The 24,644-nt window shown below is 40.8% G+C and overlaps 2 protein-coding genes and 1 pseudogene across 4 annotated transcripts in view; 2 read left to right on the forward strand and 1 right to left on the reverse strand.

The window, feature by feature from the left end:
• On the forward strand, positions 1 to 1,876 carry LOC144643623 (uncharacterized; annotated as a pseudogene).
• A 4,510-nt stretch (positions 1,877 to 6,386) lies between these two features.
• On the forward strand, positions 6,387 to 8,232 carry LOC144643624 (uncharacterized). The gene is made up of 2 exons (XM_078502932.1): positions 6,387 to 7,537; positions 7,692 to 8,232. Exons 1-2 carry the CDS (start codon positions 6,500 to 6,502, stop codon positions 8,046 to 8,048), a joined length of 1,395 nt encoding a protein of 464 aa, XP_078359058.1. The 5' UTR covers positions 6,387 to 6,499; the 3' UTR covers positions 8,049 to 8,232.
• A 1,650-nt stretch (positions 8,233 to 9,882) lies between these two features.
• Positions 9,883 to 24,644, reverse strand: part of LOC144643626 (uncharacterized) — a 33,285-nt gene continuing 18,523 nt past the window's right edge. For all 3 annotated transcript variants that reach the window (XM_078502936.1, XM_078502935.1, XM_078502934.1), the window contains exons 17-37: positions 23,499 to 23,599; positions 22,420 to 22,539; positions 21,343 to 21,501; positions 20,788 to 20,892; positions 19,803 to 20,519; positions 18,933 to 19,150; positions 17,992 to 18,067; positions 17,758 to 17,853; positions 17,505 to 17,551; positions 16,572 to 16,615; positions 16,380 to 16,454; positions 16,145 to 16,200; positions 15,661 to 15,731; positions 15,416 to 15,467; positions 15,250 to 15,323; positions 14,547 to 14,609; positions 14,096 to 14,152; positions 13,791 to 13,910; positions 12,728 to 12,781; positions 12,516 to 12,596; positions 9,883 to 11,515 (exon numbers count right to left, since the gene is read on the reverse strand). In XM_078502936.1, the coding sequence (XP_078359062.1) occupies positions 11,405 to 11,515; positions 12,516 to 12,596; positions 12,728 to 12,781; positions 13,791 to 13,910; positions 14,096 to 14,152; positions 14,547 to 14,609; positions 15,250 to 15,323; positions 15,416 to 15,467; positions 15,661 to 15,731; positions 16,145 to 16,200; positions 16,380 to 16,454; positions 16,572 to 16,615; positions 17,505 to 17,551; positions 17,758 to 17,853; positions 17,992 to 18,067; positions 18,933 to 19,150; positions 19,803 to 20,519; positions 20,788 to 20,892; positions 21,343 to 21,501; positions 22,420 to 22,539; positions 23,499 to 23,599 (2,497 nt within the window). In that variant the 3' untranslated portion in view covers positions 9,883 to 11,404. The remainder of the gene's footprint in view (positions 11,516 to 12,515; positions 12,597 to 12,727; positions 12,782 to 13,790; positions 13,911 to 14,095; positions 14,153 to 14,546; positions 14,610 to 15,249; positions 15,324 to 15,415; positions 15,468 to 15,660; positions 15,732 to 16,144; positions 16,201 to 16,379; positions 16,455 to 16,571; positions 16,616 to 17,504; positions 17,552 to 17,757; positions 17,854 to 17,991; positions 18,068 to 18,932; positions 19,151 to 19,802; positions 20,520 to 20,787; positions 20,893 to 21,342; positions 21,502 to 22,419; positions 22,540 to 23,498; positions 23,600 to 24,644) is intronic.

Consider the following 24,644-nt stretch of genomic DNA (forward strand, 5'->3'; position numbering starts at 1 on the left):
GGCGTACATCATTTAACAGCAAAACGTGCAGCGAACTACACGCAACACAATCATGAGCTCCAAACCTTCTCGAGTCGGTCAGTGGCTTCCTTCCGACCCGAAAGTTCTTAACGAATGGTTAGCCAACTTGATCAAAGAAGTCGAAGCTAATGACACCTGGAAAGCTAAGTTAAAGGCGATAAAGGATCTTCATCCACCAGCTGAAAATGAAGAGACAGCCACGGGTGGACCACCAAAACCAGCTCCTCCTATAGACGCAAAGCTCCAGCTCCATCAACCAGTTGAAGATTTGAAGAATGCTATTCTCACCGACCCCGAGATCAACATGTTCTTCCATCAAATGTTCTGGCAGCAGTATCAACTCCCAGATTCTTCGGAAGGAGTGAAAATTCCAACCTGGCAATTGATGATTATTCTAATCGACTACATCATGACCACGGCTCCTAAGTACAACGAGACTGGTTTGGTTGGCTTCCCCATCAATGTCATCTTGAACTGGCCGATGAATACGACTGCTGGATTTGCTGCTTTCCTGAACGACAAAGTCAACAGGTTGTTCAAGAATATTCTGAAATACTGGGGAGAGGGGTACCTGTCCAGTGAAGCATCTTGCTCTGTTTTGACTACGGAGCCTGGAGGTTGGTTCAGCAAGGAGGCCTTGGAAGCAATGCCAAACTTTGTTAAAGAATTTAAATGCAATCCAGAGGCACCTCATTATGGCTTCAAGTCATGGGATGATTTCTTCACCAGGGAGTTTCGAGATGGCATTCGTCCGGTAGCATCTCCAGACGACGATTACATTGTTGCAAATGCCTGTGAGTCAGCGCCGTACAAGATAGCTAAAGACGTGCAGAACAGGGACTTCTTTTGGATAAAAAAGCAACGCTACTCCTTGGATTTCATGCTGAACATGAGTGACCTGGCCAAGCAATTTCATGGTGGAACCGTGTACCAAGCGTTCCTCAGCGCCACCAGTTATCACCGATGGCACAGTCCTGTGTCAGGTACCATCTACAAAACAGAAATGGTGGATGGTTCCTATTACTCGCAAACCCACAACATCCAGGACGACCCCGCATCACCCAACATGTCCCAAGGATACCTGGCTCAGGTGGCTGCCCGAGGAATCATTTACATTCAAGCTGACAATCCTGATATTGGCTTGATGTGCTTCGTATCAATCGGTATGTCAGAAGTGTCTTCCAACGAAATCACCGTTATAGAGAAGCAGAAGGTGAAGAAAGGTGACCAGCTCGGTATGTTTCACTTTGGTGGTTCCACTCACTGTCTGATATTCCGACCCGGAGTGAAAGTCGAGTTTGATACCCGAAATCAAACACCAGGTTTGCATACAGAGAATATTCCCCTCAGAGCTAAGATCGCCACCGTGTACAAGTAGCAAGAACAGTTGTAAGGATTTTGTAAAACATTGAACTGTGCCGGATTTTATACTAGGTGTCAGTTTACTCCTATTTTTTACTTATACCTTAGCTTGATCAAGGGTTTCGAAGACGTTGAAATGCATGCAATGTAGGCCTTTTTAGCCTTTCGGCTCAAAATTTCAAGAAATCTTTTTATATGCATCTTTTTGTAAAACGAGCATGTTATCATTTAGGTGTAGGGGCTCGCTATCCGCCCTTTAATAGGTGTGCCATTATGTTAGGTGTGCCATTTTGAGCCGCCACTGATAGCATGTTTTTAATTACATTTGTATCACTTACCCTAATAATGGGTTTCAGGTATTTTAGTTTTCCTATTGTATTTTGCTAATCATTTATGCGGATTTATTACCCAAAGTAAATAGTTTGCTAATCTGTGTAGTCTTGAAACGGAAGACCCCTTATAGGGCGTTACAATAAAGTCTGTATGTACAAACGCCTCCGTCTTAGCGATCATTTAAAATACGAAGTCTCATGGGGCGTCCGTATATCAACAAATATTTTATATGTAAAACCTTGCAGCATCCATATTTTACATTTCTGTGTGAAACCTTGCCTGCTGTGTGAAAATAAAGATCTTTGTCTTAAATTGCACTGTCTGATCTCGTGCAATTTGACTTCAAGTCCATTGAAGATGATTTGTTTACCATGACTTGGTCAGTCGCAGCTTAATTGCCTATTTTGATCAGATGTGTAGTCATAGGCATAGATAAACACAAAGGACCCACAAAGTTTAATCTCAACTTCATGCTTTGCTGTTTGGGGATGATTTATTTATAAGCTAAATCGCCATGTTCTTGATCAGATGTGCGGTCTTGTGCATTGATCAACACAAAGGACACACAAAGTGTAATCTCATCTTCGTGCTTGTTCGAAAACAATCGGACCACATCGAATGGATTATAGTCGAGAACAAATCCGGGGGGGGGGGGGGGGCGAGAAGAAATCAGACAAATCTACGGAGTGGGGACAACAAAACTAGGTTTCTGTACTAAGACGTTAGAGTAAGAAGTTTCGCGACGAAATCGCAATCAAGTGTTTTCACCCTTATTAAATATATTCTTTTTCTATTTATGAATAAATGTTACGCTTTAGCGTTCCCTAGTTTGGATCAAGCGACTTAACTGCGAACATTTGCAATTGCAAAACATGAAAGAATTCCAAAATTTGGTACCTTGAAACTACATCCTTCTATTTGCGTGTTTTTCGAACAGTACACAGCTTAAAAAGTATTGTCATACATATCGCAATCCTTCAAAGGAACCAGTCAATCGAGAGAGACGAATCGCCCAAGGAGTTCTTTCAGTCTGGTGATCAAACCAGTAGGAAGCTAACCTGCTAGTCAAAGAAATTTTAATTGTTAAATATTTTCAACAGAGTATGAAAGGTTTTATCCCAGTTTCATTACTAACTTACACACTCGCCTAGTGAATAGAAACAAGATATATCTAGAATGTTGTTAAGATTGCATGATTACTTTATAGCGGAGCTCCGGCGCGCGAAGCGAGCCAGCGGAGCACCATGGGTAAGGAAATTTGGTAAACCCATGAAGCCAAAAAAATTTCGTTATCGAGTGAGCGTACGCCCGCCCGCGCCTACAGATTTTCAGGGAGGGGGAGGGGAGTCACAAGGTAACCCGACCGGGGGAAGGAGAATGTCATCTTATCATATCACAAGGACCGTCGAGGTTAACGTCGGCTTGTATCTTTGATATTGGTCATCCATGTTATGGTCAATTGACAGCTGTCAAAACAAGGTATCCGCTGACCAGTATCACATGACCATATCGCGGGCTCAGGTGTTCACCTTATCAAGGTCATTGTTTTTTTAAACTGACCGCTGACCAGGTTATAGTTTTGCATTGAATCGAGGACTTAAATCTTACTTATTTTGTCCAGGATAATGATAGGATTTCGTAAGCGTGTTTTTTTTTTTCGATTGGAGCTGATGATCTATTTCGGTTATGGATTTTTCTTGAGAAGTATACTTTAAACAGTATTTTCAATGAGAGTATTTTCACCAAATTTTAAGAACAAGAAAATAAGTGCGGAGCTCCGCTTTTAGGCTTGGCTAAATTTATATATTAAATATATTTGGCACAATACAAACAAACAAATGAATTACACGACTAAAAATATAAATTTTTAACACTTACCAAGTGCAGCCTATTCGCACTACTTTAAGGCGGGGTTTCACCTCGAGGCCGTTTTTCCAACGCTTAAGGTGACTGATAACGGTTTTCGGTATTTTACAGCCCTTAAACTTTGATGGGACAATACTACAACTCTAAATGATAACAACTTGTGTTGACCAATGATTGGGTATTTGTTTCATACCATTTACTGTAATAGCAACTGATGAAGAATTGTAGTACTGACTCAAAGTTAAGGGCTGGAAAACACTGAAACCGTTATCAGCCACCATAATATGGGTTAAACGGAAATATCTCGTTCGCGTTTCAAGGAATCCAAAAACGTTTTACTCCTTCCATATATCTATATTTTGCGGTGTTTGGTAAAGCCTGGCTTTCACTAGTGACGCAAGCACAAGCGCAAGCACAAGCACAAGGGTAAAATTTTGTCCTTTTTGCGTGATCGCGCTGGTGCTTGGGCTTGTGCTTGCGTCGCTAGTGAAAAACCAGGCTTAAATTTTTGGATGATATTGGATAACAGGTATTTGTACAGATACAAATTCTTAGACAGTAAATAATTTAGATGGTAAGTTTTTAAGCTAGGTAATAAATAATGAAGATGAAGTGTTTAGGGCGCTGTTGTTGTAATCCGGAGGTCCCCGGTTCAAAACCTACCCCTGCCACTAGCTGGATTTGTTTCTCGGTTGTCCCGGGTTCAAATCCTCGATCACGCTTTGTATATGCCAGTTGGGATTTTTAACCTTGTTATGTGCATTTAAAATATTTGTTTCCTCTGTTTCAGTGGCATACCTGTAAACTAGCTATCTCGAAGCTAAGTGTATGACCACTTTAAACACCACATTTACATTTTACATTCAACATGACACGAGCATGGGACAGAGAAAAAAATTCTGAGTCCCCGACGGGAATCGAACCCATGGCCTCCCAGATACCGGTTGGGCGCTCTAACCAACTGAGCTACGAGAGACTTGTGGACAGCTGGGCCATTTACTAGGTTGATATGTGACAAGTTCTTAGACAAGTTGGCACTTTTAACCTAATTTGTTCATCTTGGACTGTTCACAGCCCTTCGGCTATTTTTCGTATTTTTCTACGATCGTTGCACGCGGGGAAAGAACGGCGTCGTGTTCCAAAATTAAACCTACAATGGAATAGCTTTTTTAATACTTTCACTGTTTTCAATTTACTAATGTATAAAACTTTGAATTAAACACCAATATTGCGCTAATTGAGTTTAAGGTGTTCCCTGAAGTCTAAAAATAGAGAGACTGTGGACATCTGGGAAAAGGTGAGCTTCTTCTGTAAATAGCCAACTGGTCTGTCTCCTGCCAGTTGGGATTTTTAACCTTGTTATGTTCATTTAAAATTATTTGTTTCTTCTGTTTCAGTGGCATGCCTGTAAACTAGATATCTCGTTGAGATATGAAGCTAAGAAGCTAAGTGCATGACCACTATAAAAATATATTTATTTTATTTTTTATTCTGAGGCTCCTTCCTTGTTATCGCCTTTTTTCAATTCACTAATGTATAACACTTCGAACTGAACACCAATATTTTTCTTATCGAGTTTAAGGTGTTTCCTGGAGCTATTCTAGGTGATCTTGTTATTTGCCGATGGCCCGCTTCGAAGATGTCACGTTTCGATTTTTCATTAAAACAAAAAATCAGCCTCACCACTCGATTAATTATGCCAAATTTAGTACATCTGCGAAGTTTCATGAAATTTCGTTGCAAACGCATCAAACGGGACCCCAAACTCGCCCGTTTTTACAAAGACATGTATGTCAGGAGGCAAGCGCTTGCCCTCGGGAATACATTTATAGATATTTAGAGAAAATTGGCAAGTTTGGAGTCCCATATTTCTATGCGTTTGCAACGACATCCCGGCAAAATCTAAATATATATCTAGATTCCGTTCATTCTATAAATAAAGACCAACGTTATAAAGTATAAAAAGCTGACTTGTCTAAGAACTTGCATCCGGGAAAAACCTGTTATCAAATATAATATCCATCCTAATTTGTTTATCTGTGCAGTTAAGTGGAACAAAATGTTTCTAATGGATTTGAACTGCAGTGCTGTAATTTCCTTTAAACAGGCAATACCACTTAACAGCGGGGTGAAAGGTATTTGATGCTTGTTGACAAGAAACGTGTTACAAAATCAAACTAACGTCATCTATCTGTCAACGAAATCATCCCGTTAGCGAAAACCTCTTTGCCTGGAAACATCAGCGCAACCAGCGCGCTTCAAGACCGCTAAAGCAATAATTACACAGAGTAAAAGTTCTGATAATGATCTAAAAGACGTTCCATAAAGCGTCGTATACTCAAAACTATAAAGGGAAAGCTTTTTTTAATACTTTTATCGATTGGCTTATGCATAACGCTTCAAACTGAACACCAATATTGTGGTACTCGAGTGTTCCCTGAAGCTATTCCATGTGATCTCGTCTTCTGCTAATGGCCCACTTCAACGATGTCACGTTTTGCCTTTTTCTTTTCACTCGATTAATTATGCCGAATCAAGCAAATATGCGAAGTTTCATGAGATTCCGTTGCAAAGACATGGACAAATTTTTTTAATGGGACCCAAAACTTGCCAGTTTTTACAACTTGAAAGGCATGTATACCAGGAGGCGAGCGCTTGAGCAACTCTTGTTCCAGTTAACTGCACAGATAAACAAATTTGGTTCAATACAAGTGCCGATATGTCTAAGAACTTGCACCCAGACAATTATCTGTTATCCAATATCAGACAAGCCAAACTTTTGCTGAACAAAGGCGTCACTGCATTACAGTGTCAATTGCGCATGCGAAAGTGTACAAAATTTCCATTAAATATAGACTTACGATGAGAGTGCATCATTTAACAGCCAAACTAGCAGCGAACTACATGCTACACAATCATGAGCTCCGGCAGACCTTATCGTGTCGGCCAATGGCTCCCTTCCGACAAGAAAGTTCTTGACGAATGGTTGGCCAACTTGATGAAAAAAGTCGACGCTGACCAAAACTGCCAAGCTAAGTTACAGGCGGTAATGGCTCTTCATCCACAAGATGAAGACGAAGATGAAGAAGCAGCCAAAGGTGCAGTATTTCGAGCTGCAGCTCCACCTCCTCCTACAGACGAAAAAACCCGACTCCATCCACCGGTCGAAGCTTTGCAGAATGCCATTCTCACAGACCCTGAGATCAACATGTTCTTCCACCAAATGTTCCGGCAGCAGCATAAACTCCCAGATACTTCAGAAGGAGTAAAAATTAAGAACTGGCAAAAGGTGATTGTAATCATCGACTACATCATGACAACTGCTCCTGAGTTCAACGAAACTGGTTTGGTTGGCTTCCCCATCAATGTAATCTTGAACTGGCCGATGGCGACGACTGCTGGCTTTGCTGCTTTCCTGAACGACAAAGTCAACCGGTTGTTCAAGAATATCCTGAAATACTGGGGAGAGGGGTATCTGTCCAGTGCAGCATCTTGCTCTGTTTTGACTAAGAAGCCTGGAGGTTGGTTTAGCAAGAAGGCAATGGAAGCGATGCCAAACTTCGTTGAAGAATTTAGATGCGATCCAGAGGCACCTCATTATGGCTATAAATCATGGGATGATTTCTTCACCAGAGAGTTTCGCCCTGGTATTCGCCCAATTACCTCTCCACACGACGATTCGATTGTTGCGAATGCCTGTGAGTCAGCCCCGTTCAAGCTAGCTAAACGCGTAAAGCAGAGGGACTTCTTCTGGATAAAGAGGCAACGATACTCCATCGATTTCATGCTGAACATGAATGACTTGGCCAAGCAATTTCATGGTGGAACCGTGTACCAAGCGTTTCTCAGCGCCACCAGTTATCACCGATGGCACAGTCCTGTGTCGGGTACCATCTACAAAACAGAACTTGTGGATGGCTCCTACTACTCACAAACCTACAACATCCAGGACACCCTGTTGAAGGCACAAATGTAATAACTGGTCAAAATGTAATAAAGGTCAAAGTTAATAACAATTGGTCACAAATGTAATAAATCACAAATTATTAAGAATTGAGAAGATGAAAAAAAAATAAAAAAATAATTTTTTTTTTGTTTTAAAATTTGACCCCGCATCACCCAACATGTCACAAGGATACCTGGCTCAGGTGGCTGCCCGAGGAATCATTTACATCCAAGCCGACAATCCTGATATTGGCTTGATGTGTTTCGTATCAATCGGTATGTCAGAAGTGTCTTCCAACGAAATCACCGTTAAAGAGAAGCAGAAGGTGAAGAAAGGCGACCAGCTCGGCATGTTTCACTTTGGTGGTTCCACGCATTGTCTGATATTCCGACCCGAAGTGAAAATCAAGTTTCATTTTCGAGGGCAAAAGCCAGGTCTAGATGCAGAAAATATTCCACTCGGAGCTAAGATCGCGACGGTAAAAAAAGTTGACGAGGACATTGATGAAGATTTTGATTGACATTGAACTGTGCCGGATTTTACATGTGTCAGTTTATATTCCTAATTTTCTGCTTATCCGGCTTATCTTGATCGAGGGTTTTGAAGAAGTTGAAATGCATGCATTGCAGACCTTTCGGCTCGAAATTGCAAGAAACCTTTTTATATATATGCATCTTTTTGTAACACGAGAACACGAGCATGATAATCATTAATTGTTGATAGCAAGTTTTCGTTTACTTTAATTTGCATCATTTGCTTGTTGTTTAAATATTTACTATTTTTTACAGGGTAAGAAATGAAAGTGAAGGAACATTAGTTCATATTCTGCGCATTATTATCAAGTTACTTTGTGACAACATAGTTAGTAGTCTTACTCTACTAACTATGGTGACAATTACAATTTTCAATGGGCTTCAGGTATTTTATATTTCCTATTGTATAATGCTAAACATTTATACGGCTTTATTACTCAAGTTGTTTGCTTTATGTAGTCTTTAAAACCCCTTGTAGACATTGTACGGCGTTGCAATAAATACAAACGCCTCCGCCTTGACGATCATGTAAACAACATATAATACAAAGTCTTACGGGGTATCGGTATATTAGCGAACATTTTAATATGTTAAACCTTAGAGTATCCATATTTTCTATCTCTGTGTGAAAACTTGCGTGCTGTGTGACAATAAAGATCTTTGTCTTAAATTGCGCTGTCTGATTTCGTGCACTTTGACTTCAAGTTGTTTGAAGATGATTTGTTTACCATGACTTGGTCAGTCGCAGCTTAATTGCCATGTTTTTGATCAGATGTGCAGTCTTGTGCATAGATAAACACAAAAGACCCACAATTGAAATCTCAACTTCATGCTTGTTCGAAAGCAATTGGAGCAGTCGACGAGATCAAATCTGGAAGCGGGGGCGTGGGGGGGAATCAGTCAACTCTAGTGAGGACAAGAAAACCAGGTTTCTCTACTAAGAAGTTACAGTAAGACGTTTTGCAACGTGATCGCAATCAAGTGTTCCCACCCTATTAATATATTGTTTTTCTATTTATAATTATGAATAAATGTTACGCTTTAAAGCGCGTTTTAAATGCTCCAGTGAATTTAAATTGTTAACCTTGACACAAACCGAAAAAAATTGGTACCTTGAAACTACATAATTCTATCTGCCTGTTTTCTGAACAGTGCACAGCTTTAAAAGTATGGTCATACATGGCAGTCCTTCAAGGGACCAGTCGATCGAGAAAGACGAATCGCCCGAGGAGTTCTTCAGTCCAGTGGTCAAACCAATAAGAAGCTAATCTTGGTGTTTAAGTTTGATGTTATCTTGAAGTGCTAGTCAAAACAATTTTAATTCTCATACCTCGAGTCTTCGTTCCTTACTGGGCCAGCCTGACGAAACAAACGACTCGCTTGTTTCCCGACCGCTGGTCAAGGGGAACGAAGACCCTGGGTACGAGGCCGAGGTTGTGTGTACCGGACCATTCTCGTCCCATAGCCCTTTTCGTTTCTCTTAGCGGGCAGGGCCTTGGCACGAGAAGAGAAGGGCTCTGGGGACATAGGATTTTTGAATTAATTCGAATTTTTTGATTGGCTGTTTGAAACAAGGTAATCTTGAACCGATGTAAAAAAAAAAGCCATGACTCTCTCGTACAGTGTATAGAGTCATCACGACTGCATACATGAAGAAAGGAAGTCATTGAATCTCTGGTCTCCAGAGCCCTTCGTTTCTCTTGCCAAGGCCGTGCCGGCTAAGAGAAACGGATTGGGCTATGGGGACGAGAATGGTCCGGGACTTCATACAGCTTCTCGTCCCAGACCCCCATCCCGTCACCGCCTAATAAACCAGGAAGATTCCGACAATGAGAACACTTTATTAATTCTGTCCGTACAAAAATACCTTTATTATCGAGCAAGCGAAAAAAATGTACGTCAAATATCTGCTGAATACATAATACGTTGAAAAACAAAGCTGAAAATATACAAACCAATGCAAAGAAAGCTCTATATATGCTATTTACACCCAACCAACATCTTAATATAAAACTGTGTTCTATGAAAAAAAGGGCTAGACATACAGTAACCCTTCTTTAGCGATCAAGCGTTCACATAAGTACAAGATCACTTGGTGTACATTTGATCACAAGAATAAATAGAAAAGTTAAAAACACTTCTCGTTTAGCGTATAAACTTCTCTCTACTCGCGGCATCAAATAACCTTCACAATAACTGGAAAAAGGTCAATTTCTAGTTCGTTACGGTGTGACTTGAACCATTCGGTACGTACCACACAAAGCGACTGTGAAAAAGCAGTTTCCTAAAATAATATATCTTAAAAATCACATATCACGCTCACGCAATTCAACGATCACGGATACACTCAACCAACTTCTAGGAATTAAGTACGACATTAACTATTACGGTTTTAAGAAACAACCTGTGCAAACAATCCTGTAGAAAGTATGAAAAGTTCAGTTTAACCCACAAAATCAGTACTTAACTAAGTTTGAACTACTAAATAATATCTACATGTTCAAAGCATGCCATATCTAAAACTCTTTAACAAGACACCTGAGCGCTTTTTCCGTTTTTTCCTTACCGTATTTACCGTACGGTACGGCTTAACAGAAACATAATAGAAGGTATACCGTTGTTTATTGCAGTTTTTCTAGCTTTTCTACGTAATCATTATAAACTACATCTTTGACAGTCTCAAGTATTGGCAAACCGTTAACTTATTGCTGAACGTTAATACCTTGAGATCCATCATTACACAATATATTCTGGTTACTCTAAAACCTATTGTTAGGATAAAATAATCATGTTTGGATTAAACGTACATGTATGATGAACATTCTTTTTAAAAAAGACAATTACTATATATTTTTAACGTTTTGTTCTAAGTCGGTGAACAAATGACTCATCACTCAAAAACTGAGCCTTCTGTTTTTGGTAACTTTGGTCAGTAACGTTGCTTGGTAACGTAACCTTTTGACGGGTTAATTGCCGGAGAGCGTTCGTACAACTCTCTGCTAAACCTTTCACTTCAAGTTGAACCTGACGATCATTATTCAACTGGTTCTAACTTTCACGTCTATGAATAGAGCAGCTTTCAATTTAGTGTCGTAAAGTAAGTAATCACTCTGGCCAATCCATTGAGCAGTACTTTTAGTACTTTCATGTTTGTTCATAGATAGTGTGAAAGATGAATTTAAGATTTTTCAATTCAACAAGAGCCGTCTTGAAAGTGATGGGATAATCGACAACTCTTCAAAACTTCTACAAATATTTATCGAAACCATTTTGAAACTTAAACAATGATTTTGTAAGAAAAGCGATACAAAACTAAATAACTAAACACAACTTCCTAGTAAGCTCAGAGTACCGCTTCACTTTCCATTTGTTCTTTGGATGAGTTTTGCTTGTGTTCGTAGTGTTTAAGCGAGTCGAGTGCGTCCTTCACTGCATGGTAGATAATGTTCTTCACCTGAAAAGAAAACACAACTCCGTTAAATTTGTAACAGTTACTAGCGTAGATTGCAGGCGTTTATGTTGGGCTAATACGTTTCGCATTGTTTATAGTCGCCGTCTTGATTCAGAAGGGAGGGGAGGAGGGACACCGAGAGAAGGGGAGAGAGGGGAGGGAGCGAGGCGAGGCCGGACGAAGGAAAGTGAGGTGGCGAAAGAGAGAGCAGAGAACGAAGTGAGCGGGAAGACTGGTGTTGGGGAAGGGTGACGAAACTGTGTGGGAGGGCCCCATGAAAATGAAACAATCGATCTAACGTTTTACCGGGGCGAAACAATAAAACTGGTTTCCCAGTCTGATAAAAAAAAAATCAAAGAAAACGTGGAATCCCATCTGGATACAACAGTAATTCGCTATCTTTGTCCATCATTGGTGTATCACGTGATCAATTTGCACCAATGACGCTGCACAAAACACCTGGACGCAGTTGTTCAAAGGGTGGATAAAGCTATTCACCACTATGATGTACCCAGTGGATAAGTGTTGACAAAACAAACTATGCGATCCACTAGATAGTGTTAATCCGGTGGTTAGAGCGTCGAGTGTCGAGTCGCGGCGGGCACGCAGTGATGGCACGCGCCCCCAGCCGAAACCAACCAATCGGACTCGCCGTGACGTCCCGCGCCGGCGCACTGTGCCGAGTGAGGACTGGATATCCGTGTTATGGGGACGACACTCAATGAAAACTGCTCTAGCGCTATCTATTATTTCAGTGACCAGGGTTAGGTGCTAACTGTGCAGTACAAATGTAACACATGGCCAATTTTGCAATGGAGCGAAAAAACCCTATTGTACTAGAAATGAAAACGAACGAGCCTCGCGACAAACAATTCGCGGTAAGCCCTAATTAATAAACGATGTTGTTAGAGAATTTTTACACAACATTACCCTCTTTGCGCATGTTGGTTGCACATCATGCTGAGGGTAGTACGATAATTAAAATTCCAGTCACAGTATTTACCTGAAGCTTATCCTCGTGGTTTGTGTGTTTATCTGACAAGTGACGAAACTCCTGAGTCATCCGGAAACAGTGATCAATACGCTAAAAAGTGAAAAGGAAAGAGGACATTTAGAACATTTGTTCACGTCACATGCTGACAATAAAGTCGCCAAGAACACGAGAAAGACGCCAAAAATACAACAAAAATGTTATATTTCTTCTTAAGATCTTACCTCTGGAGACACGAAGTCCTCAGCTACCTTTACACAGCTATAAAGATTTCGCACCTGAAAGCAGAGGTAACTCAATCACTGACTGATTTAATGAAAACTTATTTATTTTCAGTTTACTAAAAAAAAGTACGCTGAAAGCAGGCTCATCTTGGGGCACGCGCGAATATACTTCTAGGGCACGTGCGACTGGCAAGCGATGCGATATGGCGGGGGGGGGGGGGGGGGGACTGGTGGAGATGCGCCTCACCACTTATCTTTCTAAACTGTAAGAAATCACTTATCTTGCTCACCACCTATCTTTCTGAAATGCAAGACCAAGCAACAACCGATCAGAGAAGGTAGTGTTGAATATTTCTTCAATTAAACCCCGCTCGTTCACCCAAAACACAACAGTCACGGCAAGACGGGGGCACTAGTGCCTACCCCTAGTATTAATTAGTGACACAACACGGATCTTGTAGAGTTACGTCATCCACGAAGTTTTTCGGGTCGAATCTTAGACATTTCTGATATGAGATCGCAGTGTTTCATCCGAAGAGTTGCTAAGCAACATGACGTATGCCCCAGCCCCCTCTTGATCAATAGGATACTAGTTCATTGCATGTCGCTCTCCAACATTTTTGTTTGGTGGTCCTAATAAATCGCTCTTACCAGTATCTATGTTCTTAAGTGGAGAAAGGCCTTGTAAAGTAAAGAGGCGCGGAAAAAAACACAGTGATCCATCCGCAGTCCAGCAAACGTTAGGCTACCGCGCCACCCAGAAAGCGAGGGGGGGGGGGGGAGGTAGAGGAGAAGTCCATTCACACTCCCCTTCCCCTACTCCCCTTCACTCGAACACCTCACAAACAAGCTATAAGGACCATTATGGGGGGGGAGAGAGACACGCAGTATAACAAAAAATAGTAAGAATTTCGAAAAAAAAAGGTACCTGATGAGGCGCTTCAACTAGGAATGAACCCGAGGGGGGGGAGGGGGCAGAGGAGAAGCATTCATTCCCCTTCCTCTACCTCCCCTCCACTCGAAAACTAATGGACCGTCCCTAACTATTATAAACACAAGGTACCTGATGAGGCGCTCCAGCTGGAATGAACACAGAGTCACCAAGGCACTGACAGATGGCCCAGCCCTCCACTCCATAATCCTTCTTTAGTCTCTGCCTGATGCCATGATCTAGATAAAAACACTACAAACGAACAAAAAACTGTCAGTACATCCCTAAAAACAGTGTTAACTGTGAAGAAAACTCTCCTCTTAACTAAGGGAGGTCTAATAGACCCCCCTATCTAAACGAAAACGTCTAAGTGTGGACAAAGCCTGGGTTTTGTCCCCTCTCGAGGTGACATTTATGATAAAAGCCATCGTTATTACCTGATCGTGTATCGGATCGTGATGAGCGGAATATTTCATCTTGCGTTCCTTGGCCACCTAAATTAATAGAAAAAAATACATCATTTTTCACTTTGTGAGCTAAAATAGGTGCTAGGAAGTTCTTAAAACACGATTCCTCAGGTCGAGAACTCCCTTAAACAGCATCACAGTTTCTCGTTTCTATCACCTCACAAACCAACCGCGAATCTGGGCACTCCAAATTAACAAACTATGAAGAGGCTTACTTGAAAAGCGCAAAGTAGCGAACTTTTTATGGTCAAAAAGCAACGTACTTATAACTACTCTTTACAGTGCTCCCATAGAATATGAACTGCACAATAAGAATATCAATAAGAATCGAAGGATTTCCCAAACTTTTCATTTGTTCCCTAGAGTGTGCCGTCATATCGAGGTTCATCTTGATAGCAACAGGACAAGGATAACAACTCACCACTCGGAGGCAATCCCTGATCTTGTCGGCATCTTCAGCAGCATAGATGTGCCACAAAGCCCCCTAAATGGAAAACACACACAACATTGAGGATATCAACTATAACTACAGCTTTGACAACAAATGCACTACCTTATTGTTACTTAATTTCTCGGGACTTAATTTTGGCAATTGTCACGATTTTAAAAAAATCGCGAAATCAAAGACCCGCGAAAAAAGTCTCGCGAAAAATAACGACGCGAACTTTTATACCATTCTACTTATTTCGTTTAAATATATCTACGTTGCCGTCAGTTTACTCCATAATTATCTTGGTACAGTCGTCAAACTAGCTCTACTTTGTTACAAAGGAACATGTCAAACTGTTTAGTTCTTCTAAATGTATTTTCTTTGGCCAAATCGCGAAATTTAAGTCCCGAGAAATATGCCCGTTCCATTTTCGCGAAATTTAGTTCCCGCGAAAATAAGTAACAATAAGGTAAAAGGCATTACATAAGTTCGATTGGCGACTGCAGTTCGAGAAGATGAGCTCGTGCTCCTCAAAAAGAAGACCAGTGTACAGAGAACAGTCTTTAGCACACTGACGCGAGTTAACACATCTTAACTGAACAGTCACTTTTCTTTGTAGGAACATTGAATCGTAGGCTACAAACACAGCCAAGTACACAGCAAATGGTTATAGAAACTTAAGTTTATTACTTACAATTCTGGCCGTTTCTTGCCGCACGCGTTTTCTCTGTGACTCATCGCAAGCCTCATCGACGGCTTTAATGGCGTCTGAAAAAATAACATGAAATTGTTACACAGGAAAAGAAAAAAAAAGAAACATATTATATAATTAAGTCAACAAGAAAGATTTTTAATTATACCTTCTCTTTCTTTGTCGCCGGCTCCCTGATCTTTTGGGACCCCAACATACACCTGTATCACAACAAAACGCTTTACTTCCAGAAGAACTAAATTGTTAAAACAACGGAAAACAATAACAGGCTACTTTCTGTGATCTTGTTATTTGTTTTTTTTTTTTCAGTTCCTGATTTGTGTTCTTTTTATCTTATGTGATAAACAAAATCAAAATCTGGCTTTGCCTCTGGCAAAGTGGCATATGACTTACCATGATGTTGACAGCATCTGACATATCAAGATGAAGGTTCGTTGTGCCTTCCTTTGGACAAGCTGCGGACCCTGGAGGCAAAAGAACAAATAACGAAAATGTCAGTCTTTAAAACAGACTTCTTGCCTACAATAGCAACCACAACGCGCACACGTATCATCATCAACCAATCAAAACGCGAAGAGAAACTTGTAGCCGCGCCAAGCGCGGGAAAATTCACGTGATTGGAATCTTGCAGCTGATTGGCTGAGTAGGAAACATCTTCCCAAAACCAGAATAAACACATTGAATGACACCGGTAAAGTGGGATAAAGAAGCCGACAAATATCAACAAACATCACAATATTTATGACAATGAAAATATCAAACAAAAGCCTTAAGATAAGATAAGATAAAAAGATAAGATAAAAACTTTATTACCGTTTCTGTTTTTTTAGCCCTTTTGGACTAATTGGGGAAACAAAAAAACACCAAAACACCTTACCATACGCATTGTACATCTTGGGTCCTAGATCCGGTTTTACAAAGAAGTCTGGTAACCTGGGGAGAAACGAAAAAAAAATCCAATTATAATACCGCCTTGGTAGCAACTGCGCCTAACCTGCAAGCGTTCGCCGGCATAGTCGATAACATCATTTTAAATTGTGGGTTACGGTATTACGAGGCAAAAACGGCCTTCTTCTCCACGTCAGAAACATCAAACGAAAAGTTCTGTTTACCTTGAGACTAAATTTCTGGAGCCGTCTCTCCTGGTGTATTCTGGTAACGGAACATTGTTCATCAAATCTTCAAACCTGTAAAAAAGATATTAGATTAATGTTAAAACTGAGCAAACTAATTTCACGAGTATAACGTGTTTGAACTTTCGGATGAAGTAAAAACTACGGAATAAAACCAACAATAACAATTACCGTGTCGGCAACTTTTCACTGAAGTCGTCCTTCGGCGGCCAGTCCTAATCAAAATAAAATGAGCATGGATGAGATACATGTTAGAAAAGGATATTTACACCTCTTCAGCCGTGATTTGAGTTGTCAAGCCACGTGTGACAACCTAAATAACGGCTGCAAATCGAGGCGTTATGAGAGCAGTGCCTTACCCAAGAACATAACATTAGACCAAAAAACCTTTCAAAGGTAAAGGTCACAACATTGGAGGTCCGGGTTCGAGTCCCTGGCCAAGTACTAACTGCCCCACCCCACCTTCAACAATAATTCTGAAGAGATCAACACGAATTTTCTCCTTACACAAATACAATACATTGTACAACACACTGGCAAACAGACAGGTGACGAGAATTAATAAAATCATCAACTTGATGTATGACAATGACAAAAATTAACATTTCGAGCATGGGAAAGTAACAGTAAGAGTTTCTATTAAAAATAATGTAAACTGGAATTCAAATCTAACGAACGAACTAACTAGAACGGTTTTCACTTGAAGTAACGAAAGGAAATTGCGTTTGCTTGGGATTTGGATTATACGCTAGGGATTGGCAGTGTAAAAATCTCGCGCCACTTTCTCAGCCAATCAGGAGTAAAACCAAAACCAATGTGACGTCGCGCAGTTTTCCCGCGATTCCGGCCTGGGACCATGTATTTGGTTCGAGTTTTGTTGCCTCACTGGTTCTCTGGTCCTTTGTGCTTGGCCGAGAGTAATTACTCTCCGGGTTCTCCGGTTTTACCACACTCCACAAATTGAAAACTTCTCTATTCTAATTACGATCGAAGGAATCCGAAGGAACGAACGATCGAACGAACGAACGTACGAACGAACGCTCGAACAAACGAAAGAACGAAAAAATGAACAAACGAAACGAACGAACTAAATAAGATTTTTACCTTGAGTTTTAATAACATTGGTTCACCATTACTATCCAAAGGTCGATCTAATTGGAAGAAGTTTGTAAAATGGTTAATTCAAAATAGTTGTTTAATAACCACAGACAACAACAATAACAACAACAAATCCTCCTCGGTATTAAAGCTTAATAACATTTATAAGTGTATGTATTAATTATTGTTAGTAGCATTACTGTTATAGGTAGCGTTTATTGTTTTAAAGTACAAGTTAAGTAAGGACACATTAACAAACCTTTTATACTCTCAAATCCCTTCCAGAAATCACCAACTTTAAACCGCTCCACAACTACCCCATTTCTACAGTTGACCACATCGGAAATTTCATCACCTGAAAAAAAAAAAGACACTTCACAAATTTGCATGGAACAGCCATCACATTAATTGCGAACTTAAGCTGAATCTTTTCAAGTTGATAAAACAGGTAAAGTCCTTAAGTCTATTTATGTACTACTGCAAGAAACCGTACCAAACTCCTCGCCAAATGATTTTGGAGTCCAGATGTCCAGGTTCAGATATTTGTCCACTTGGCTGACTAGAACAGGCTGAAAAGAAACGAAAAATTAATCATCATACGTTCCAAAGATAGATTTTTGGATTCTCCAGTATTGCATAAAAGTGCACCTCTTTGCTATTATTTAATGTTGTGTTCGGGCCCTAGTAACTCAAAGGATGGATAACGCTATCCACTGGATAAATCACAAGGTATTCTAAACCAAGTACGCTACCTAGTGGATAGTACTATCTATCTATCCTTTGAAGATAGATAGAACTAATAACAACTGGAGTGTATTGTTTAGAGCAGTTTTCACTTGAGTGTCGAAGGTAATTCTCTTTTGCTTTGGTTTTGCATTACTACGCTTAGTGATTGGCTTAAAAACAACGCGCCACTTTCTCAGCCAATCGCTCGCTCTTGCACGTTTTCCCGCGCTTCGTGCCAACAACATGTATGTGCTTCGAGTTTTCATTGGACCACTGGATTTTCTGTATCTTTTGTGACTGACCAGAGTGATTACTTTGGTTTTGGTTTTACAACACACAATAGCAAAGCGCACGAGTGACGTCACAAATCAGACAAGACTCAGACAAACAAACCGAAATGTCGGACGATTTTCCTAAAACACTTTCTAAAAAAGCCGGTGTTCCTAAAAAACTTTCATAAAACGATAACGTAGCCTAGATTCCCTCTATTTCTCTCAGAACACGCTATATTCATTGGGATTTTATTTTTAGGCCTCGCACGCTTCGCTATTGGAAACCGCTCTAAAATGTAAGCTCATTTACACCCCACAAATATGTGCCACTGGGCCACATCTCCTCTCCTCCTCCTCCTCCACTTATAGAGCTAAAAATAAAAACCACTGCTTTCAAGAGTCACTAGCAAGCAGCTCTAACAGTATAGATAAGTACCTCGCCCTTTTTCCACCGAGACTCAAAAGCTTTCACGTTTCCAGGCGCCCTTGGATCGTGGAGTCTCAGCAGGCGGCCATCACACAACCAAGAATGCGGTACACCAACGCATGCGTCAGAATCGGACACATCAGGGGTGGGTGACACTGCGTGCACCCGAACCTCATCAGAACACTCCGCACTCGTCGACTCACTTGTTGTGGCGACTGGGGGAGAAACTGATAACATCAACATGGTTAGAGGATGCCAAAACATGTAACTGATCTTGTGATAATCGTGATTTACTTATCAATCGTGTTCGAGGTCTGTGCTGAAAGATGGTCTATTTATGGGCAAGCGTGAAGGATCATAACTCGACGGGAAAAAGTGAGGATCCGTATCTTCTAAAATTTTTTTTTTTTTTTTTTTTTTTTTTTTTTTTTTTTCTTAATAATTCATCAAGTTAAACACTGAAAGGAAAACAGATCCGTGACGGCGGTTTGGAAATCTGATCTTAATTGGCATAGATTTTTCCGCTTCTAATTTTCCGTTTTCTCTGTAGTTTAAGTTTTGATTGAAAGGATATATCAAACAATCGTGAGGGTATTTCATCGCATTTGCAAACAAATTTCGTCAAGAATACTTTGCTGCGCGTCGTATTTTCAATTATATTCTCTCTGTTTGGAGACGTGATGAAACACTGTCTCGAGTGTTTGATAAATTACATCCGTCTCTCGCTCTGGAAAACGGAAGTAAACTGCTCACCACCCCCCCCAAACCCTCCCAAAGCGAAGGGGGGGGGGGCGCAGAACTAAATTGATAAAAATGCTAGTATATACACAAAGAAGACAAATGGTCACAAATACAATTTACTTAGCTGAATATAATTACCATGATTTCTCATCTCCTTGTCTCCCTGTTTACTCTGTGGCGCCGCACGCTTTGGTTTCTCAGTTTCCTTCATGCCCTCGCTGTTCAAACCAATACTGTTAATATACTCTCCATTCCTCTCACAAGCGAGCACAAGGAGATCAAGACCACACAAATTACCACCATTGCCACCCAAGGAAAAGTTGAACATTCCTGTCTCGGGTTTAACGTCTTTGACGGGTGATTCACAAGGGGAAGCCTCTGTTGATGAGCTGTAATCCATGAGCAGACTCAAACCCGACGAGACCTTCTTGTCTCTCTGCGGCTTGGCTTCAACCAGACCGAATCCAGCTTTTTTGGTGAAGTGATTACGTCGCTTTTCTTCGGTTAGCCACTCTTGTTCGTGATCAGCCGGGGACTCTAAACCCATTTTTTCATCGCATATCAGGTTGACATCGTCTTCAAAGCTGGATTCGCTGTCCACTGCGCCACCAGTTTGGTTTGAAGATGAAGAAATGGACGAGGTTTCTGTTTTCACAGTGACATCGCTAGCTTCTTCTCCGCTAACACTTACACCATTGGTTTCATGTTGGGTAGTCTCCTCGTTGGAAAGTTCAGTTATTTTAGCACCAGATTCGTTGTTGTCGTGATTGCCACCGACTGACTTACAAGGACACGTTTTTCCGATCTTCCAGGCTTCTCTTGCCCTATGCAATTCGTCGCCAAGATCAGACAGAACTGAAGAAGGTAAAAAAATAGGAAATTGGTATTCGTTCTTCGAGCACAGTAATTCAGCGCAGTTCTAAGTTCAAGCATTATGCGTTACTATGTTTTCTTATAACAGTTTTGTTACACTTGGTCCACATTTTCAAAATTTACTTCAAAATACCTCAGTGCCACAAATACTACGGTGTGGGTTAACAGGAATGTTTATCTGCTTACTTCGTAAATATTCTAGATTTGTAACAGACTATGTGATAGCAAGGTCAATAACGTAGTTATTTACCTGTCTTGGGGATAATCTGAGCCACGGATAAGTACTTTGGTTGATGACAGATTCCTGGGCAGCACATAACCCACTTGAACTCGAACACTCGCTTTCCAACAAGGCCTGTAGACAAAAAAAGAAAGAAGATTAAGATCACAACGATGACGATGCCAATTTGCCATGCAATGCCAAAAGACAGCACTAGATTAGGACATAAGAAAAGGAAGGTATGCCGACAGAAGCCCATGTCATAAACTGCACACCCAATACTGTGTCTAGAATCTGCTCAATGAAAGAGAGAACACAGGGAGGGCCACAGGAGACTGAATGGAACCCTCATTAAATAAAGTTGTTATGATGACGACGAAGAGCAATGTAAGATTACGTTCATTTTTCTCATGGAGGTGCCCCACTGCATGTCCTAGTCCCCCCCCCATCCTACTCCTTCGTCAAGTTGCGGTATCCCGGCGTACTAAATGCTATAGAACTCGCAGCGCGCTATCGTTTTCTTTCAACCTTCATGTCTCCCTGAGCCTCATAAGCTTGATAAGAATATTATAACATGAGCCTTACCAGACTGTCGCTCTCGCTCCTGGACACGCAGATTGTAGCAATCGAGGCACACACCGAACCCACACCTGTGACACACCCAGTGCATGTTGAAGATGGTGGTCGCACACACATCACACATCTCTCGCACTCCTTGAACAGCTCGTTTATAGGCCACGGAGACTGAGAAGAAAATATAAGAAATTACTCATAAGCTACAATACACTGCTCACATTATGTCTGCAGCTTGTCCAGACAAGCGTAAAAGAAACCGAAAGAACCTTCTAACGCCACCCTAACCAACTAACAAAAACAATAACGAGACGTGACATTTGTTGTCAAGTTGTTTACAATGTGTCGTTTCCAAATGATCGCAAATGATTTCAAAATGTCAAAATGGTACTTAAAAAACTAATCGATCGATTTAAAACAAATTTATCCTTGTACATGAAATTATTGCGACAACTTCAAAAGTTTCGCTATTTCGGAAAAGCGCCGGATATTTCGCGACACTACATTTATGCGAAATTGAAGAATTTGTTTAACATTTCCTAATAAGTCACTTTCTCTTCACATTTTCGCATAAAATTTCACGTTAATTTTTGCGTTTAAGGTGATTCCCTAGTATTGCATTGCGCATCCTTACTGCGCAGAATTTTACGCGTAATTAGAGCGCGCACATAAACAAAATGGCGGTTTTTTTCTATGCGGCTTGGCTCGCGAGAAAGAAAAAATCATCGTTTTCTCGTAAACGAGTTCGATGACCTATCAATTTTTTCTCTTAGTTCGAAAGTAGTGATCATATTCTTTCTATAGAATGAATACAAATCAATTTCTATGGCAGAATAATACATTATCACCGAAAACGTGTACTTTGCCAGTACTCGCAAAGGAAATATAAGGAATTATATGGTAAATACAAGGTCTTCCTGCTCCTAAACGAATACGGTGACCCCCCCTTTTTTATTTCAAAATTAACTTCCCTTTAGGTAAACAACCAACTGGCAAAGTTTGGTTGGAAATCTATGAGCAGTTCTATTTCTAGGGAATTACCTTAAAAAATCTTACTAAACGTGACAAAAGGAATGGATACTAACTTACCTTGTTTACCATCCGTTTCAGCCAAAGTAACTGCATTCTTTTCTTCTTGCATCACAGAACAAAACTGATCTCCAACATTGAACAAAATGTAAAGAGAGGTCTTCTTGTCAAGTCTTTCAACTACGAGAAAATAAAGCATAACTTTTATGATCAGTTCCAGCCTTGAAATACAACCACCTTTTACTCAAAAAGTACAGATTGAAGGAGCTACGTCACAGGTATTTCTCAGTTTTTTAGTCTTAACTGTTCTGAAACAACAACATCTAGCGTAGGGGACATGCTATATGAGCTCGGCTGGACTTCCCTTCAAACTAGGAGACAGACACTAAGACTCAGCATGATGTATAAAATTCATGAAGGCTTGATTGCCATGGACGCCCAAGAGTTCATGACGCCACTTTAAAGGAGATCGCGGCACGTAAATTCAAATGAGAACAAAATTCCTCGCTCAAAGACGGACTCTCACATGTACTCATTTTTCCCGAGAACGATACGAGAATAGAACAGCCTGGCCAATGAAACAGTTAATGCACCAAACTCGACGGCCTTGAAGAAATGCCTGCCGTCTGACCAAGCGCTAAGAAAACGATACTGACTTTGACCTTTTTTTGTATCTATTTTTATTCATAGCATTTAAGCCTTTCTTTAATTTGAATAGTATTTATTTATTTTGTTAAGTAGTTATTTATTCTAATACTCACGAGAATCTTTACTATTGAAGGAGGTGAGTTACGTGGAAGAAGAAGAAGGAAATTAGTGGTAGGCAAATTAACCCGAGAAAAACATCTTTGGACATCTAAAGGAAGATATAACCTTAATTTGCGGAAAGAAATCAAACTTCGCCTAAAAATATCAATTGTTTTGAAGACGTGCGGAAACAACTTGAAAAGTTTAGTCTCAATTTTTCAAGTTGTATTCCATTTCCATCCTAGCCATCCGCAGGCAAAGACGCTTGTTTACAGTTTCAGTGCTCTAATATAGCAATTGTTGATAAAAATGGACCATTATTTTTAGGTTTCATATGACACAAATATATTTTTTGGCTGCTCAAAAATCTGTTAATGAAAAGATTTATTAACCTTTGTCTTGTGCTACCCAAGGGTGGAAATCTTCAGTGGCGGCGTGGTCCGGCAACTGGAATCCAGCAGCTGAGATGGTGCCGTTTTTCTTCTTCTTTAACCTTTAACCAAGAGATGGGACATTTATTATACAGTATTATAACTGCTCCGAAGTTCATCGGTGCTTTTTGTTCATTTTTGTTCACCACCAACTCAATTTCTGATGGAACAAACCTCTACCCCCCCCCAGTAGTGGGGACCAAAGCCGTCAGGAGGAAGGAAACGGGAGGGCGACCCGACCCGGACGGCGCCCGCGCACCCGGGGCGGGCGGAAGGAGAGGGGCGAAGGAGGGGACCGCGGGGCGGGGGGGGTCAAATACTTTTCAAACAGCAAAATTCGTAGCGGCCAATACGGCAATACTACATTGCAATATGATTTACAGTTCATATAATTTAGACCAGCTCAGTGACCGATTAAAATATCATGTACAACACTAACCTTTTCACATTTTCTTTCAAACGGTAGAGACCGTTACAGCGCTTCTTGCTGCCTACGGACTTCCCCAGAAGACAACATCTCTAATACTTACTCATCCCAAATCAGCACAGCCAGTCGCTTACACCGATCGCCGTAGCGAGTTCTCTCTACCTCATCCCTCTGTTTCCATGTCTCTCACTCGGAAGGTCATCTTCTTCATTCTGCCCCTTTCTCCAAGACTCTCACTCCCTTTCTGTAGCAGAGCTTTCAGCCTCCGCCACTCAGACACATCTCCATGTTTTCAACTCTCGTTCAGCTTCCGTACCTTGCCACTGACCGGATCATCCCATCTTGATCTTTCCCCCCTCTTCTCCTGCTCTCATCATCGCTTTCTCTCCACTGTCATCGGGTTATGATTTTCCTAACCCTCTTAAATTTACTTACATTTCTTCCTAGAGACTACTCACAGCTCTTTTGCTTTGTCTTCCCTCCGATATGATGTATTTAGTTACACCCTAATCGTATTTTCAATTTTTAGATTACACCCGATGATGTTTTTCTATTTAGATTCAACCGATTGTATTTTTCTATTTTTAGATTACACCCCATTTTTGACTCATTTCGCCCTCGTCACCTCTTTTTCCTCCTTCCTCCCTGGGAACGGCTTTCGGTCCTTTCCTCACTCCCCC

This window comes from Oculina patagonica, chromosome 2, assembly GCF_052425735.1.
Source record: "Oculina patagonica isolate OP01 chromosome 2, crgOcupat, whole genome shotgun sequence".
Taxonomy (NCBI): Eukaryota; Metazoa; Cnidaria; class Anthozoa; order Scleractinia; family Oculinidae; genus Oculina; species Oculina patagonica.